Source organism: Haemaphysalis longicornis, unplaced genomic scaffold, assembly GCF_048455015.1.
Source record: "Haemaphysalis longicornis isolate Haplotype H1 unplaced genomic scaffold, Haemaphysalis longicornis Haplotype H1 scaffold_8, whole genome shotgun sequence".
Lineage (NCBI taxonomy): Eukaryota > Metazoa > Arthropoda > Arachnida > Ixodida > Ixodidae > Haemaphysalis > Haemaphysalis longicornis.
This window is the reverse complement of record NW_027526445.1, coordinates 188,053,507-188,071,465: the sequence shown is the minus strand read 5'-3', so window position 1 is coordinate 188,071,465 and position 17,959 is coordinate 188,053,507. Positions and strand designations below refer to the sequence as shown.

The 17,959-nt window shown below is 52.0% G+C and overlaps 1 protein-coding gene across 1 annotated transcript; it reads right to left on the bottom strand.

The window, feature by feature from the left end:
* Positions 1-13,657: 13,657 nt before the first annotated feature.
* LOC144148947 (anoctamin-10-like) lies at positions 13,658-17,851 on the bottom strand. Its single transcript, XM_077680473.1, has one exon. The coding sequence runs from the start codon at positions 16,774-16,776 to the stop codon at positions 14,965-14,967; it is 1,812 nt and encodes a 603-aa protein (XP_077536599.1). The 5' UTR covers positions 16,777-17,851; the 3' UTR covers positions 13,658-14,964.
* Positions 17,852-17,959: the final 108 nt, after the last annotated feature.

Below are 17,959 nucleotides of genomic sequence, written 5' to 3'. Positions count from 1 at the left end.
ACCCATTTCTTTGAACTCGCAGAGGACTTTGCCCAATCACCGATCTCTTTTTTTTTTTTTAAGTCTCAGGAATTTTGTTTTGCTTTGAAAGTTAAACGAAGGGAGTGAAACCGGAATGCTATTATTTGTGAATTATCAGTATGCCTCAGGAGTTCAGAGCGATCACTAGCCCGGAGAAATTCCAACGAACTTTCGACTCACACGAAGCTAGAACCCTGTCAAATAGGTTTGCAGTTTAGACGTGCACCCATCGGTCTACTTTCTGTTGTATGCAGGTACTTAAACAGGTAATAGTTAAAAGCCTAAACAGCACCCCGAATTTCAACCAGCTTAGAGAGGGGCCTATATAAGGGCAAGTTCTATGCTATTTTGAAAACTAAAGGACACACTTAAATTAAAAGAGTATGAGCTTCTCCTCGCCACCGAAAGCGATAGATTAGCGTTATATTTATTGTTGTTGCTGCTTTTGTAATCCTTTATTTCAAGAGAAAGGTCATGCGACCAAAAAACGGGAAGAGGGGGAGGAGGCGGGGCGGGGTAGCCGAGTAGCACAAACGGTGGGTCCTTGAACGCCATATCACTGCCGTCAGCAGAACCAGGCTAGGGTTTTGATCATATGAGTGGAGTCAAGTCAACTATTACGAACGCGGTAGACCCCGGTTACACTAATCTTGACAGACCACTATCTAGGCCGGACACCTTGAGGGCTGTGAGAAAATTAGGGTTTTTGAACGGGGGGTCGGTTTGAGAGGCATCACGTGGCATAGCGTTGATGAGTACAGGGCGGTGCAAAGGAAATGCGGCGCAGTGCCAGATTAAGTGGTTGAGGGTGGCGAACACTGACGTTGGACAGCAGCGGCAGTAAGGAGGTGGATATCGTGCCGGGTGAATCCATTTTCTCGTGATGTGGGGTGTGAAAGCTGCTTTGGAAATAGTTTTGTTTATGAAGGTTTCCGCAGAGTGAGGCATCGGAGAAGCTAGAGTCAAGTAGCCAGCGGAAGTAATGGACGCAGGGCGTACCTTCCGAACATGGAGTGCGTGGTCAAGTTGAAGGCGAGGGCGAGAAGAGAGACGCGACGCGTCGTCGTCCAAGGGAGGGTTCTGGCATCGTGTGCAGCCTGGTTGCCTCCATCCGAGTCCGTGTGACCCGGCACCCATGCCTAACGGGTAGCTGTGCCATTGCGAGCCGGAATGGGGATCATGTGTTGTATTTCCTGTACAGTCGGGTGATCACTGAAGGGCTTGTGGAGTTGAATAAGTAAGAAGCCACCACCTACCGCCGCCAGCAAACCAACACATACGCACACGGCACCCTCCTGCCAGCACTTAATTTGGCACTGTCCGAAATTCGCGTGCTACAGAACCTTCAAGCAGCCTCCAAATACCTCCTCATTATACATGGACCCTAATACACTGGACCCCTCTATGCTTGCTTTAATTACACATTTTTCTCTAAAAAGCCGTCTCTAAAAGAGCCGTGAGACTGCTCTCCTCTCCCACGCGGCCTATCCCGCCTTCTCAAGGAGCCCACGTGTTTCTGTTCGAACTTTCCGCCTTCAAGATGCCCCAGACTACAAACACTCCACCTTCTACTCGCGCTCCCCACTTGTCGTAGAGGATTCCTGCCACGATAAAGGCTATCTCTCTCTCCCCTGCCAATTCTGCCCCGAACCGTGCACACTCTACCACGTGATCTGGAAGTGCTCCCACACTGCATCCCTTATGCCCATCCCCTCCCCCCGTCATAAGTAGGGGAAAGGCATGCTAGGTAGCCCGCACCCCGGAGATCAGTTTAAGCTGGTCAAAACGGCCCTACCGGCAGCGACCGACGAGGGACTACCGGACTAAGACCATTCGCCGTCATAAGCACAAATTATTGTGGGTTTTAATAAGATTTACTCCCCATCTCCCAACTAGCACCACCTCATTTTACAATTTTTTAAAGGGTGTCATGTCTGAAAATTTTTTGGAAAAAATTCCTTCTGAAAACAAGAAATAAATACGTTGACTCGTTTAGGAGTACGCATCGTCCCGACAGAAAAACATATTGCGGCAATAGCTGCAATTGCTAACAAAATTTTTGCTTTAATATGATTTCGTAACGTGGTCAATTGGCCTATTTGGTATGTATTCCATGGTTCGCGCAGTTGAGCGCAAAAAATGGTCATAGACTATGAAAGAACACAACGCAAGTGCGCTACTACAACTGAAGTTTATTACACAGACGCTCTCTTTGTAAACACGCTAAGAAAATATTAAACTGCACAAAACAAGATAAAGAACAAAAAAGGTTAGCCACGTGAGAAAAAATCCACGCGCTCATACACACCCGTCGTCAATCCGTGCGACGCAAACCCAAGAAATTCAATTTCTCTGGCCGATAGGTACAGAGGTGGCACGCCGACACAGCTGTCTTGCGCACTCTGAATATTTTGTGTCCATACTATCTGTCTATAGTGTGCTGGTCCCTCGATTTGCAGAGCACCTCATATTTGTCAAATAACGGACTGCAAGCACCATCTTTGCAACCTTTGCAGCGGGCACCTAAGTGTCCCTCGATGCCGCGGCGTACATTTTTAGATGCAACGCATCTCATGCTCACCCCTCTGTCCTTCCGGCGTCTGTCCGGCGTTGTCCGCACAGCTGCGCCTCTCCTCCTCTCCTTACTCCGATAGCGAACACTCTCTCCCAAACAGCTGCGGGTTGGCGAAGCGCGCTCTCACTCCGTTGCTAGGCGCCGGTGGGCCGCGCTGCGCATGTGCAGTACTCTCTCTCTCTCTCTCTCTCTCTCTCTCCGCGCTCTCCTCTCCTTCGGGCGCTGTGAATATAAAGCGGCATGCCGCGCTCCGACGGTCTCAGTCGACGGTCGTCCGCGTTACGCTTGCACTCTCTCGCAGTACTCGACGATTGCTTGATGCAATCGTCGAGCCCCTAACTGTGCACTTTACGGACCACAAGGCACTCATTCTCGTCTGTAATAAAGACCGTACCTGAGCATACGTGTACTGCGTGTGCATTGCATAGTGAAAATGGAAAATTGTGCCCACCTCCCCTTCGCGTGAGAATCCCTGCCATAAGCGTAACCAATACGATGGAAAACGCCATTGGAACCCCCCATGAGATGCGTTGCATCACACCAGGGTTCCCGCGAGGGGAGGTGGGCGTAATTTTTTTCATGTTATCGCCAACGAATATTAGGGCACCGTCCCGTTTGGCCTACGAAAGTCTTCCACATTTCAGAGGAAGGCGATAAAAAAAATGCCTTCAACTACTTTTCTAGCGAGAAAACGGACGAGGACGAAGAAGAAGAAGAAGCGCACAGGACGCTCACAGCGAGCATCCTGTGCACTTTTTCTCCTTCGCCCTTGTCTACAGAAAAGGAAGTTTTCGTGGCATCGTCAGCAGAAAACGCCAGGATAAATAAAAGAAACTACTAGCACCGCCAGGAATCGAACCTGGACCGGAGTGTCGAAACGGAGCGAGAGCCCGTCGTCCTACCGACTGAGCTACCCCGCTTTCTTTTATTAACAAACACTTTATTTACAGAGATATATATACAGGATCACATCAGATGATTGCAGGGTATTCGTCGTACACAATAGCAGCTTTACGCATGCAGAAAAATAGGCGCTTACGGACTTTACGCTAGCATGGCGTAAGCATGTTCTGCCGGCAAGTGTAAACTAGTGGCATCGTAATGCCGGCACAGCCGCGGAGTTTGGGCGATAATTACACCGGCACGAACGTTGTCGAATGGATGACGGTGCCTTTTTTGCGCCGCTTGAAGGGAACGGGATAGGAGCGGAAGGAGGGGAAGGGGGTTCTGGGCAAGCAGAGGTGAGCCGGAGTGTTTCCCGGTTCTAGCCATCAAATTGAGTCCCATCTCCTCCGCTCCTTTACCTTAAATTCTGAAAGGACACGCGAACCCTGCGCCAGTGCATCACGCAGCTCGCAGTCTGAGTCAGGCCCGTCAAGGGCGGCCACTGCCCACTGCGCCTTCTGAACAAAATGCCTCCACGCCGGCCGAGGGTGTTCAGCGCATTCAACAGCATCCACCCTTGCCCTCCAAAGCGAGTGGATTCCCATGACGTGGATGCAATCTCGGATGTGTGGGAGTTCCGTGTCTGCATCCAAGAACCTTAAGTTGGTCCAGGTGAGCTGTCATTGTGTGCCAAAGGAGCACTGCAGCTCGTCCCAGAAATACGATGCCGTATTGCACTCTAAGAATACATGCTCGCCCGTCTCCCGCCTTTCGCACAGCGGAAAGTTGGCCCCTCCAGGCAGGTAGAAACCCCGCTCTTTCTGCCTTGCCTTAGTTGTGAGTCGACAGAGTCAGCCGCTTGCTAGACAGGAATCAGCGGCTCTTGGCTAGCAGCCAAGTGTAGTCCAAGGCACGGGGAGCACAGCTCAGACCCGGCCACGTCCAGAGGCGCAGGGGCCTACAGGCCACCTACTCGCAGGAGCCAGTCCTGCTTGACGTCACCCTTTCAGGTGAAAGGTACGCAGATGAGAGCGCGCCTCCTGGCTACCGAAGTAGCCTCCGGTTTGCTCGATCACCCACTCGCAATTGGAAGTCGCTTGTTCTTAGGTCAATTCAAGGAATGGACGCCACACTGACAGGAGCCAGCGGTTCTCAGTTGGCTGGGTTAGCCAGAAAACCCGAAGTAGAACGAAAGACTGTTTGTCAACTCCTGCGGCCGCGTAGGCCGTGCAGCACTCTTTAGCTACCCCAACCACAAGGATCAGGGCACCCAGGGGACACCACGAGGAGGCGAGTGCTGCTGGCGGTTCGCTATACAAAGTCAAACCACCTGTCCCCCAACTGGCTTTGGATGCTCGGGGGGTTCCTGCTCGTACGCAAGAGGTTATTAGAGAGATGTACACTAACGCTTCCACGACATACTGTTCGGGTGGGATAACTGATGATATTCGGGTTCGGGTTAATAGGGGAATAAAACAGGGCGATCCTTTGTCTCCCTTTCTTTTCAACTGTGTATTGGACCCACTCTTGGAGCAGCTTATCCTCCAAATTGGGTATGCAAGTGGGCGGGTCTTGTATGTCTGCGTTAGCTTTCGCAGACGATATTCTTCTTGTTTCCGATACATTTGAGGGTTTGCAGGGTATGGTTCGTCAGACAGAGGCTTATTTCGAAAATGTTGACTTGGTTATTAATCCCTCAAAGTCTCAGTACTTTGGGTGGCGAATCAATCACTACACACATGTCAAACAATATGACCTTCCTCTCTTGCAGTTTCAGGACTCGGATCTCGCGTCCATTGCTCCAGATCATCCCATAAAGTACTTGGGTTTGGAATTGTTCGTTAATAAAAGTCCAAATGTCAATCCGACCAAGGCTGAAAGTCTTCTGAAGCTTATTGGGTCGGCCTCCCTTAAACCTTTCCAGAAACTTCGTTGTATTCATCAGCTTGTGGCTCCGGCTCTTCTCTGCGCGGTGTCCAACACACTTGATGTCCTTCATGAGTCTAGGCGATGGGACAAAACGCTCGGCATGCACATCAAGACTTTGATGCATTTGCCTACGCAGTTCCCCCGCAGTCATATCTGGCTGCCATCTCGGAATGGCGGCCTTGGGACACTCCAGCTTGAGCGTGTTGCTCAGGCTGTGCAATTCAAGTCATTATGTCGATTGCTGCGTTTGGGGGACCCGGTAGTAGACGTTCTGTTTGAAGAGATTCTTGGCTCGTGCCATGCTCGGATAGCTTCAGTTTTTGAAGTTCCTGTTGGGATCACTGATCCAAAGTCGGTAGACGCAGCCCTTAAACGAGCTGCTGCAAAGTGGTGGATGAACATGCGAGACATGTACACCAACAAGGATCTCTTTGCTCATTCTCAACAGCAAAGGGACAACGCTTGGCTATATCACGACTCCAAACTCCTCAACGATCGCGACCGCATTCGTGCGTTGCGACTTCGAACGAACCTCGCTCCAACTCGTACTCTTTACAACAAACATGCTTCAGATCCCGCTGCACGCGACTGTCGTCGCTGCGGCGAGCGACCGGAAACCGCATTCCACATCTTGCAAGATTGCGAAGTTATCAACCTTTCCAGGCAAGAACGACATAACTTCGTCTCCCACCAGATAGCTCGCTTGGCCAAAGAAAAAGTTCCAGGCGCAACCGTCACGGAGGAGAAGGTGTTCACGACTAAGGAAGGCGTTCGCTTGAAACCCGACTTGGTGCTTCAAGTCGGCGAAGAGGTAGTCATTGTTGACGTGGCGGTAACTTGGGACTCCAATGAAGGGATCCTTAAGCAAAAGTGTAAAGATAAGGTCCAAAAGTATTCCTCCTTGAAAGGGCTTTTTCCCGGTCGATGAGTGTCTATTCATGGAATGGCTTTCGTAGCACGAGCGATGTTGTGTCGAGAGACTATGGATGCTGGTGCGGCGATGGGGCTTTCGCCTCGGGACATGAGTTGGCTCGCTGCTTGCGTTTTACGTGGAAGCCTGGTCATGTTGCAAAGATTTAGTAGACGGGTTCTTGGGAGAGTGGGTCCTGGGGCGTACTTATAGATTACTTTATATTTTGTGTTGTGTTTATTTTTCCAGTTTCTTAATCAGTTTTCATGTGTGACAGACGCCACACTGTTTAGATATAAGTTAGAGGCCGGCCACAGGCATTGCATCTTTTCTGAGTCGCTTGAATATTTTCTCCTTCGTTCCAGAGTAGTTTCCGGACACTTTGGGACGATTATGGTACACTGGTAAGGCCAAACATGGCTGGGCTACGGCCCACTGTCCCATGTCGTTCCAAACGTCCATGTAGCAGACGCCTGTGGCCTCGTCACTCCGGCTTGACCGGGGAATTCAAGTATTTATCCTTAGTTGTGAGTATCCCTGCCTGCAGACGGAAGAAGAAATCTTTCGAGCTTGTTGGGACGGGGAGCTTCCGCACACGCCGTAGGACGTCACTTTTTAGGCGGCCTAAAGGTGGGGAGCGGTACAAGGGGGGTGGGAGGGTCTGTTCCACCAAATCCCAGTAGAGCTTCCCCGGCTTCACTGCGCACAAATACTCCCAGGACAAGAGTTCCTGCAAGAGGGCCAGTGCCCCCGCCACTTCCCTGTAAAAGCCTGTTGCACGGGCGCCATGTGCAAGGTCTGCTGTTGTTACGAGCCAAGGGGTCAGGTGTAGGGCGCCTACACTTTGGAGAACCGCCTGGAGGAAGCCATCACTGCGATCTCGGAAGTACACAAATCTCTGTACAATCAGTTTAAGTTCCATGTTAACGAGCCCAAGACCCCCGGCTTCGGCACTCCAGAAAATGTTAGTGCGGTGCATGGGTTCATACGTGGATCTCCAGACGAAAACCGCAAACAACCGGTGTAGCTTGGCCACTGAGCTTGCATCAATAGCCGAGACACGGGCCGCGTACAAGATGGCCGGATATGCCACGGCTTTGCAAACGTGTGCCCTAGAAAAGAGGGCAATATGTCGCGCTCTCCAGGGCTCCAAGTTCCTTCCAGCAGCTGCCAGTTTCGTCTGCCACCGGGGGGCGATGGCTGCTCCGGTAACTAGGTTTACCCCTAAGTAGCGGGTGATGGCCCCCCTCCATCGATCTCCGTAGAGTTGTTGGGGTTTGGTGAGCCATTCGCGTAGCCATGCTCCCTCTGACTTCAAAAGGTTGAGCTGAGCCCCGGAGAATCGACAAAATTCTTCGGCCAGTGCAACAACCTCCCCCGCCTGCTCTCTCGATGTGCACACAAAGGCGACATCGTCCGCATAGGCCAGGACCTTTAGTTCTTCGTCTCCGAGAACCAAGCCTTGGATCGACTTGGACGCTATTGCCATCCTGCTGAGAGGTTCTATATACAGTGCGAATAGAACAGGGGACATGAGGCAGCCCTGCCTGACCGACCGTCCGATGTTGATTGGCGGCCCCACTTCCCCATTCGTGATGATGCTTGTAGTTATTTCTGTGTAGCAGATCTTTATCCAATCTACCATTGCATCTCCTATCCCACATTGACTAAGGAGCTTGAACAGAAAGGTGTGGTCTACCTGGTCGAAGGCGTTTTTAAGGTCGAGTTGTAGGACAGCTAAGGGGTAAGTGCCTGACTCTGCCACCTCGCAGACCGTCCGCATGCGATGTTGCATGAGAAGACGGAGAGACAGACGGTGTACTCAACGAGCACAGCGGCGGGTCTACCTCCGGCGCTCATTCAAAGCCCTCGTGTTAAGTACAAACCGCATGTTTGATAACGGCGTCTGCGAATAATGCGAAGCATGTTGCTTCTCCCTGCGTGTGTTTCCCATTAAAGATTACGGTTTCGTAAGCTACTGCGAGTGCGAAAGTACCCAACAGCGTAGAAATCGAGTAGTGATGTCACCACACTTTCATATATAAAAAGGAAGACGGGTATAGCAACTAACTCAGTTCATTCTAGGCTGCCATGGGTAGACCGCGGAAAGACTCTAGATTTCACTCTTTGTAGAGCTACGTGTGGGAATTCAAGTGACGTCGCGTGGGTAATCGCTGTGGGTGTCGTTTAGAGCATCGAAGTCCAGCCACCATCACAGCGTGGATTGGAGCCAATCTTTTGCAATAATGAAACGCAGCCAGTAAATAACCAACTAACCCGAATTTGTCCCTGAACCGTAACACTAGCGAGCATCCTGTGTGCTTCTTCGTCTTCGTCCTGGTCCATTTTTTGCTAGTGAAATGAAGTCAGAAAACAACCAACTAGCCAATTTCTACATTGAATGCCTTCAGCACATCTAACACCTGTTCCGATGCTTGATGCTCTGCTGCTTCTTTCCTTAGTGTGGGCCGGTGAGCGCGCATAACCTTAAAGGGACAGACAACTGATTTTTTTCGCGTATATGTTCTCTAGCTCATATGAAAGCCAGCGTTTTATATAGCCCGGTAACCACAAGCAATTTTTAAACAAACTGGCGGAAATAATTTTAATTTGGCAGCAAACTTCCTGAAATCGGAAGGGTGGCGGTTCGTATACTGTCGAAACTTGACACTACAATATGTGTCCCTGTCACGTGACCTGCAAACCTACCAGCTACTGTATCTGCTGAAACGTTTATTTACGTATTGAAAATCTTTTAACACAAGTATTTGTACAAGCTTAAATAGTATATGTATTTCTAAACATTACTTTGAAAATTATAAAGACACGCCGCCCGCCGCCACTGGGTTGCTCTCAGTGTGGCTAACTGAGCCAATATGCCCAGAATCAACGGCAGCGTTCAGCAAACAGACCCAGCGAAAGAGCTTTGACGATTCTGTCTGAGTCAGGGGCGTTTGCTCTGCCAAAATATTTTATTTCAGTCTCCAAATCCGCCAAAGGCAGCTTAAAAAAAAAAAAAAAAGAACGTCGCGCTTCGGGAGAATCGAACTTCCCGCCTCCACAACATGAAGCCAGATTCTACCTATCGTCTATCCCAACAGATGGCGCATTCGTGCAAAATAGACCCTTGCATTAAAAAAACACACAAAGGAACATGAAAGCCTGCGATTCAAGCTTTTTTAGCTGCGAACAAGTTTTTAAATATCGTTTTTTATTTCGCATACAGAAAAAAGTATGTTGCCGAGCTACTCTATGTCATGGTTGCCAGCATTAGTTTTGGGAGGGACACATACGGCTCGTAGATAAAAAAAATTCGATTTAAAAAGTTCTAGAGCATTATCAGCAAACCCGTTTCTCGTCAAGGTACTTTAAGCGATGCCCTTTCATTTGGAATAGAGAATATATACTCGACAAAAATCGGTTGTCTGTCCCTTTAATAACTTGTGAGGCGCAAACAAGAAGACGTCAACCTATCGTGCTTCCTATTTTTTCTAAGATATGTGATATTTTGTGGATATATGGTACAACGGCAGCCTTGCCTCTCTGCCTGTTACCGTCCTCCCGCTGCTGTGAATATCTTGCGTCTTAATTTTTTGTGAATGGTTTCTGCCACTGACGTAATACTCAGCTGTATAGCCAGCCGACCGGATCCGTTGTGTTCTCTAGTGAAAGCTATCATTCGTTTAATGAACACACGATTCCGTAACAGAGTTCAACAGGCAACCCTGTGCAATGGCTCTTTTTGGCATTTTTAAACGTTCCGGGGCAAACGGCAGCAGCGGCTTTTGGCTGCGTTTATCGTACTTCCAACAAATATGGCTCTCTCTGAGCTTACGGCTGAGATCAACAAAACCTGATCGCGGAGTTCTGAGGCACCTCGTGCGTCAACACGAGTGAAACCAAAAATCTTGGAAGGGTGGTCAGTGTGTGGTCGACGTGGTGCAAGAGCTTGCACTTGGCCATTGCAGCACAACAAGGTAGTCCTCCACGAACCTTAAGGATCTTGCAACGAAAAGAACTAAAAGTTCCCCATTTTTCCTGCGCCGATGATCCGAACTGGCTGAGATATTTAGAAAAAAAATTCTGCCAAAACTTTACCGAGGTGGGAATCGCACCGGCAGAAAGGACAAGAAGCAAGAAAGGACAAGAACGTCCAGATCAAGTGGTTTCCGGCGCATGCAGGAAAGGCGTCGGAGACAAACTAGAAAAAATTACTCCCACCTCCCCTAGGGGGTTTCGTTGTTGTTTCCGTTAGGTTGATTCTCCCATCGCGTGAAACGTGCTGTGAACCCCCTGCCGCGGCTATGACGCAACGTGGCGCGGCTATGACGCAACACAATCCAACACAATCCACTTTAATCCAATCCAAAGCCAAGCCAAGCCAAGCCAATCCAATCGAATCCAATCCAATGACCCTCGCGAGAGAGTGTTCGCTATCGGAGAGGAGAGGGGGTGAGCGGCGGAGAGCGCAGCTCGCGCGGCGAGGAGAATGGGGAGGGGTGTGGACGGACAACAACGCCGTATGGAGGGACAAGGCGAGTGGATGAGATGCAGTCGCATCTAAAACAGCGATACGGCACACGCCGCGGCGCGAAAACTACCCGACGTCGACCGCAGCGGCTCTCGACCGCTGCGGCTCAGCACCAAAGACCGCATGGGGAACTACAACAAGGTGACGAAGTCCTTCAGACTGAGCCGCAGGCTTTTCCCACCTCCCTGCAGAGGGCTTGACAGAGCCCAGTCAGTTTTGTTCCGACAACTGCAGACACATCAGAGCGACAAGTGTGCGGCGAGCCGCCGGGAGACGGCAACCTTCACGCACATGCTGTGGGACTGTGTACCAAGAATCCCAAGCAATTGGTCAGGAAGCATACCGCCGGACTGGAAGGCGCGACAAAGAGCGAAAACCAAGAACAACTTTGGGCCGTTACAGCAGGCGCTGCTCAGGCAAGGACTGCGCGAACCGGCAACGGCAAACGGGGATCCACGCCTGGCGCAGCTGCCCCGTGGACGACGTAGGCTCAGTCTACGCGCGCTCGCGTGTACTGCAGGCGCCAGTAAAGTTTGACCAATCCCATCCAATTTTGCAAATAACCCCAGGGATTATTTCCTGGGCAAGGTATACTATTGTCAGGTTCGGGCAATAATAAATAATATAACTAACTCTAGAAGCGAAACCCAAATACACACAACAGAGAGCAACTGAAAAACTGACAAATGGCAAGAGCGTGCTAAGCCTCGAAGAAACTGTCAAAAAGTTTAAATGGAGTAACCTTGTTACACGGGCACATGCAACGGCCGTTAACGCAAATGACAGTTGAATGCCGTAACGGCCGTGGGAACTGAACGGCGGTGGCCGTGCTCACACGGCACTTCCCATGTTCAGTTCCGTTTAAATAATTTATCACGTTACTTGAAATGTTACCTCGCGAACTCAAAAAATTTTATCTAAATATTTTCTGGGCTACATGTTACACGGTGTATGTCTAACTCGTTGCAACCATTTTTTGTAACAGTACCTCATGATATTTAACCGATCCAATCCTATTCATGGCGTTGCAAATGGCTGCGCTTGTTGTAGTTCCGACGTGGTCAAGCGTCCCAATCCGCAATCCATCGCTTGTACTAACCGTAGTACCGCTGTCCTACCAAAAGTTAATTTTCAAATGCGTCAGCGACGGTGTCCACACGAACTGTTTTTGAGGCAGCGCGATCGATTTCAGCGGGGACACGTTGTTGCTGGGCGCAGTCATCTTGCTCATTAGCCGACGGTACGGAGACCGGCGACCTCCGTTGGCGCTGATCGCCGTCGGGTTTCCAACGGCGCTCGCGCTACCATGCAACTCCGCCTAACTGCGGCAAAAGTCAACTGCCGTTTTCGCAACTGTCGTTAAAAGTGTCCGTGTAACAGGGGTTCAAAAAGTCTCAGTTCACTTGCATAAGTCCGTCGTTTCGCTGTTGAAACGTGTACAGTCATGACGTGATGGCAGCGATAAGCCCAGGTCACACGTCGGGGTCCACGCTGGCACGGCGCGCTCCGTGTCCTACCTAGTTCGTGTCTTGAACGTCGCTCCTTGGACGCGCCGCCTTCGGAGACCGCCCGCCCAGACGGCTGCAGACGTTTGAGAAGACGGCCTGGCAGTTTCAGTTGTAGGCGACCATTGAGGCGGGCCACGGGCCCCGGTGCCCGACCGGCATCCGTCTCGGTCGCAGTCCCATACGGCCTCCCTGTTCTTCCCCTTCCACGATCGTCCCTCTCGCCGACCGCTGTCGCTGGCAGCTTCCCGTTGGCCGGGTCGCATGTTTGCAAACGCTTCGCTGCACAGAGCACCCACGTGACATGTGTGATGTCACTGCGTGCGCTATTCTTTTGAGCGCTTGCTAAAACAAACCTATCGCTCAGGCTCTGTGGCCCCGATGAAGAGTATTGCGTACAGGCACTGACGGGTTGGGTTCGGGCCCCAGCAGGTTTATCTCTTAGTTTTTTTCCATTACTTACCTTTTCTCCATAATTTTTAAATGCACAGCATTTCAGTAACTCACGATGTCACCCGCGTTGACGTCCGTAGTCCGCATCGCTCCTCCTACAGTATATAAAAAAATAACACTTACCGGCGCCAGGTTTCGATCCCACGACCCTGCGGGCGGAACGCAAGGTACATGGTGCTCTAACCACTGCGCCACAAAGCCGACACAGAACGGAAGGTTACGAACGCGCCTTATATCCTTGACTCATTCAACCGTCGGCCACAGGTGCGCCCTCTCCCCCGCGTCCTCCTCGCCTTCTCTCCGCTCGCAACACCCTCTCTTGCCGCGTTCGGTTCGGGCGCACAACAGGTGGGGACGTGCGCAACACCTTCTCTCGCCGCGTTGGGTTCGCGCTGAGCAACAGTCGGTTCGCGCACAAGAACAGGTGGGGGCGCTCGCATCGCGCTCTCTCGCCGCGGTCGGTTCGCGCTTAAACCACATATGTCGTTCGCGCGCGCTCCGGTCGCTAACATCTGTGGCGTGATCGTGACGTCAACATCACGCGTTCGTGTGGTGGCGTGATTTCGGCGCTATAAGGCTTTCTCGCGAGGGGCATTGGATTGGATTCGATTGGATTTGCTTGGATTGGCTTGGCTTGGATTGGATTGGATTGGATTAAAGTGGATTGTGTTGGATTGTGTTGCGTCATAGCCGCTCCACGTTGCGTCATAGCCGCGGCAGGGGGTTCACGGCACGTTTCACGTTTTACCATGGACTTCATCGACAATGTCTACGCTGGAAGACAACAATTACAACAACAACAACCAATACGTAATCCATACGACTTGCAGGCGCGCCTCCCGCGGAAATGCTCTGCATTTGATTGTGCCCCTCGCGAGGGGGATGTTTTAATAAGGCTGGACTTTCAATCACTGGTTGATACATTCAATAACAGGTCACAGCAGTGCCTCACTTTGGGACCTCTGTGTATACCCTCATGTATGTTTGTAGTTTCGACGAGATTGATAAACCTTGATGTGATTTCATTTGATTCAACACCCTTCGCATTGCGGGCGTACTGGATTCGGCTGCTACACAACCCTAAATTTACCCATTTTCCTTTTTGACTAAGCACAAATCTACGTGTTGTTTTTATTAATAACAGTGATTTGGTATGTTTTAGGTCGCTTTATAGTTGGGGCGCAGCCAATGACGTCGTTTAATTACCGTTCTGCATTCCGCGAAAAGACATATGTCACGTGCCTGCTCTGTGCAGCGAACCGTTTGGAAATACGCGGCCGGGTCGTGAATGTGGGGTGAGTGACCCCGCAAGATGACGACGATGGCGACGATGATGATGATGGTGATGATAATAATGATGATGATGGCACTCTCGGTTGTTTGAAACGTACCCGCCGAGCGTGTCTGGCTTATCGTCCTCTTCTTTCTCTGCACTTCATGACACTATCCGGTGTACTATACAGTTTTCGTACAAATTAAAAATGTCGACCAGACACACCTGTGAAGCACCCTTCATGAAAACACGCCCAACCACATTCTATCACGACAAAAGGGCTAAGGGAGAAAGCGGCTGGGGAATCGTCACTACTCCTTCAGTTTTTCCTTTTTTTTTTCCTTCTATCTGGGCCAATTATTTAGTCTAAAAACGTCCTAAAAAGGCACTTTTAAACGTCTTTAAAGGTGTTTTTTAAACGTCTTCAAAAACGCCGCGTTTATGCTTTTTATATTGCTTGTATGCTCGCTTTTAAGTTACACGTTTTTCCTACCTTCGACCGTTTCAAAACTTCAGAACCGTTTTGCCAACCCGTTCGGTTCGTGATTTAGCTAAACCAAACCGGGACGGAACCGGAACGAGATAAGTTTCCATGTACTCCAACCGTTGTTGAACCAATTACTTTTTTCGGTTCGACACCTTAATTCAAGAGAAGACTCCGCAAAAAAATCAGGAGAATTTATTCCGAGCAGAAAATCCCAAACTGATTCTGGTATGTCTCGACAGTTGGTCGCCAAGCCATTTAAAAATGATCACGGGCAGATATTATACTGCCTTCTACATTTAGGGCCATAATTTGAAGAAAAAAACTTTAGTGACGTCCGTTCACTAGGTTTCGGTTACGACTGTGCGCCGAAACACTGATTTGTTCGAGATAAAATTTCACAGGGCGGGAGGCGCTGCAATGTGCGGGCAGTCGGGCTCAGACCGTATGGCGTACTGTAGGGACAGCTTGAGGAGCAGAACGGCGTGCTCGAGGCCGACCAGGAACAGCACGAACTCCATGTCCGTGAACAGGTGGGTCAGTGTGTTCAACGAGTCCGGGTTCTCGACACAGAGGAGCGCGATGTTGGCAGGCACCGCGAGGAACCCGATGGCCCGGAAGGCCGGCTCCCATATCTCGATTCCCTCGAAGCGGACCTTGAGCGGCCTCTGGAAAACCACGGTCAGCTTGTAGCCAACGATGAGCATCTCAAGCAGGTTTCCGAAGAACGCAATTAGGGGAGCGAGTGGGACCACGGGCCCGAAAAGGAACACGAACGCGAACTGCGAGAACATCTTGTAGTAGTCCACGTAGGTGCTCTTGTACCTGGTCATGTCGGCCTCGCTCAGGACGGAGTGGACCCCTGTCATGTAGCTAGTATCGCGCCGTATCATGTTACGGACCACGCCGCTGAAGTGGCGCACCGCGCGGGGCATGGCCACCTCTATCAGGTTGTCCTTGGTGAAGGCCAGCACGAGCAGGATGTAGACCTGCTTGCGCAGCAGCCGCACGTCCTGGAGGTAGAAGGCGCTGTAGAAGAGGCTGCCGAACCGGCCGAAGAAGTCGAACACAATCAGTTTCCCGGTGAGGTACTGGAGGTACTCCGCCTGCGTCCGGTGGTTCTCCCAGTCGGTTAGCCGCCGGCTCAGAGAGCGGTACACGTCGGAGAAGGCCATGCCGACCAGCGTGTTCACCACGCCCGGGACCACGCGGATCGCAGCGTCGACCATGGCCTGGCTCGGGAAGGCCGCGGACACGTACGCCTCGAGCGTCAGGTACTCGTACTGCTGCAGCACGCCAAGTAACACGCAGAGCAGGACGACCGCCTGCGAGACGATCACTCGAAACGCCCGCTGCACGAGCTTGTTCTCGTCGAAGGCGAACAGCAGGCGGTTCTGGTGCGGCTGCTGGACTTCGTGCAGGCCCCAGAAGCACGCCAAATGGTCGGCCCGCTTTCGCCACACCTCCAGGATGACAGTGTTCCAGAGGAGGTTGAAGAGCACGCCCGCGATGCGCCACTTGAGCGAGCCCGTGTGCCTCGCCACCAAAACTCCCACTGTCATGGGCACCATGAGCGACCAAGTGTAGAAGCTGAGGAACGCGTAGTAGAAGGCGACGCGTATGCCGAAGTAGACCTTGATCATGTGCACGGGTATGGTGAGGTGCGAAAGCCACTGGCGCCGAATGCTGCTGAGCATCTCGTAGTCGTGTGGCGGGAACATGGCCACCACCACACCGGCCTTCTGGCACACGGCGAACACGCTCTGGCCCGGGTGCACGAGCACGCAGTGCCGGTCCACGCCGGCGACCTGGGTGAGCTGCGAGGCACGGATGTCGTCCATAATGCTCTGCACGATTTCCTGGCGCTCGGAGAGCGGAAACAGCTCCTGTGGACTCTTCTCCTCGCCAGTACCGAAGTCCCGCCACTGCTCCGTCACGAACCGCTTCTCGTAGCCGGATCGGTGAAGCTTGTGCAGGCCAACCCTTTCGGCGGCCGCCGGTGCCTGTTCCACGGGCAGTCTGACCAGAAGGAGCCACCATGTCCCCCTGCGTACGCTCATGCTCTCCACGGTTAGCGCTTCGGCGCGCAGCAGTTGGGCCAGCCACTGGGCCGTGGTCTCAGTACCCCGCACAAGGACGGCGAACTCGATGGGAGGCAAGCCATCCGCGGCAGGGGCCGCCGCGGGTTCCGGGGCACCGGCGGCCGGCATGGCTCTGACCAGACTGCTTCTTCTACCGCCCTGTTACGCTGTCGCGCGCTCCCTCGCGCGTGGGGATTGGTCATGGTAACAGCAACATGCCCATTCAGTTGGCTGGGTAGCGCGTGTTCCCCGGGAACTTCAACCTCGCCGTGGCCGTCTTGCAGTGGCGAAAGAAGTTTCTGATTCATTTCGGGGCGTCTCTTCCCGCACCCGCATCACTGGAAGCCTGTGCCGCCTTGCATGGCCCGTGAGCTCCACAACCTGTGCCCTTACTGGCGCGTCCCGGAAGTGAATTTCCCCTTCTTAGGCCCTCTTCATTGGAAGTGTGTGACTGAGACCATACCCGCCTCCGAGGCCGCCACCTGCCCTTCTGCTCCCGCAACCCCAGGGAGCAGAAAGCTACGGTAAGCGCTAACTTTGCGTTCCTGCAAGACCACCGCCTGCTCCTCATCCGCACCCCAAGTTTACCTTCGCCCGATCACGCCCTTGACGTAGTGGCCGAGGAAGCCAAACTGCCCTTCTGAGCTGATTCTCTACAAGCTTATGCTTCTGGAGAGAGGGAACCTGACAGTTCAGTGAACTCCGGGCGCAATAGCAAATAGTTGTGGACAATCGTTGGAGTATCTTATGGACATTCGCCGCCAAAATTAGGCAGGAGTATCAGCGCACACGCGGCGCGGAGTGCACACGAGTGAATTCTCTCAGCAGTTGCTCAAAAGGATGTAAGGTGTGCTATACGTACGCCCTCGCTGGGTAAGGTCTCCCGTGTTGCGTCTCGGTTCTCCTTCGCGAGCACCCGGGGGACACAGCACTGGTCGGTGGAGATTTCAACGCTGCGCACCTGACTTGGGGATACCTCTGCTCAATCGCACGAGGAGGTCTGGTGCTGGACACGTTCACTGGTGCGCACTTTGTGCTTTTTAACGTTGTCGACACTTCAACCCATCCACGAGGTCAGCCGCGCAGCCTATCATACTCCCCGGACCAGTCGTGGTGTCTTGGTGCGTGGCCTCGGTCTTTCAACCGGAAGCCGAACTGCTAGAACAGTGACCATTATCCCATCCGCACCGATGCCAATGCTGTGTCATCATTGTCTGGGACTTTTTTGAAATGGTTTGAACGCCACAGTTCATGCAGGAACCTCGTGATCGCCTCCCGGCCTTTGCTACGTGGCACCCTCAGGCGTGCCACG

What these genes read in the sequence shown, in the direction of transcription:
- LOC144148947 (XM_077680473.1), bottom strand. Translation starts at nt 16,776, where the DNA reads ATGCCGGCCGCCGGTGCCCCGGAACCCGCGGCGGCCCCTGCCGCGGAT.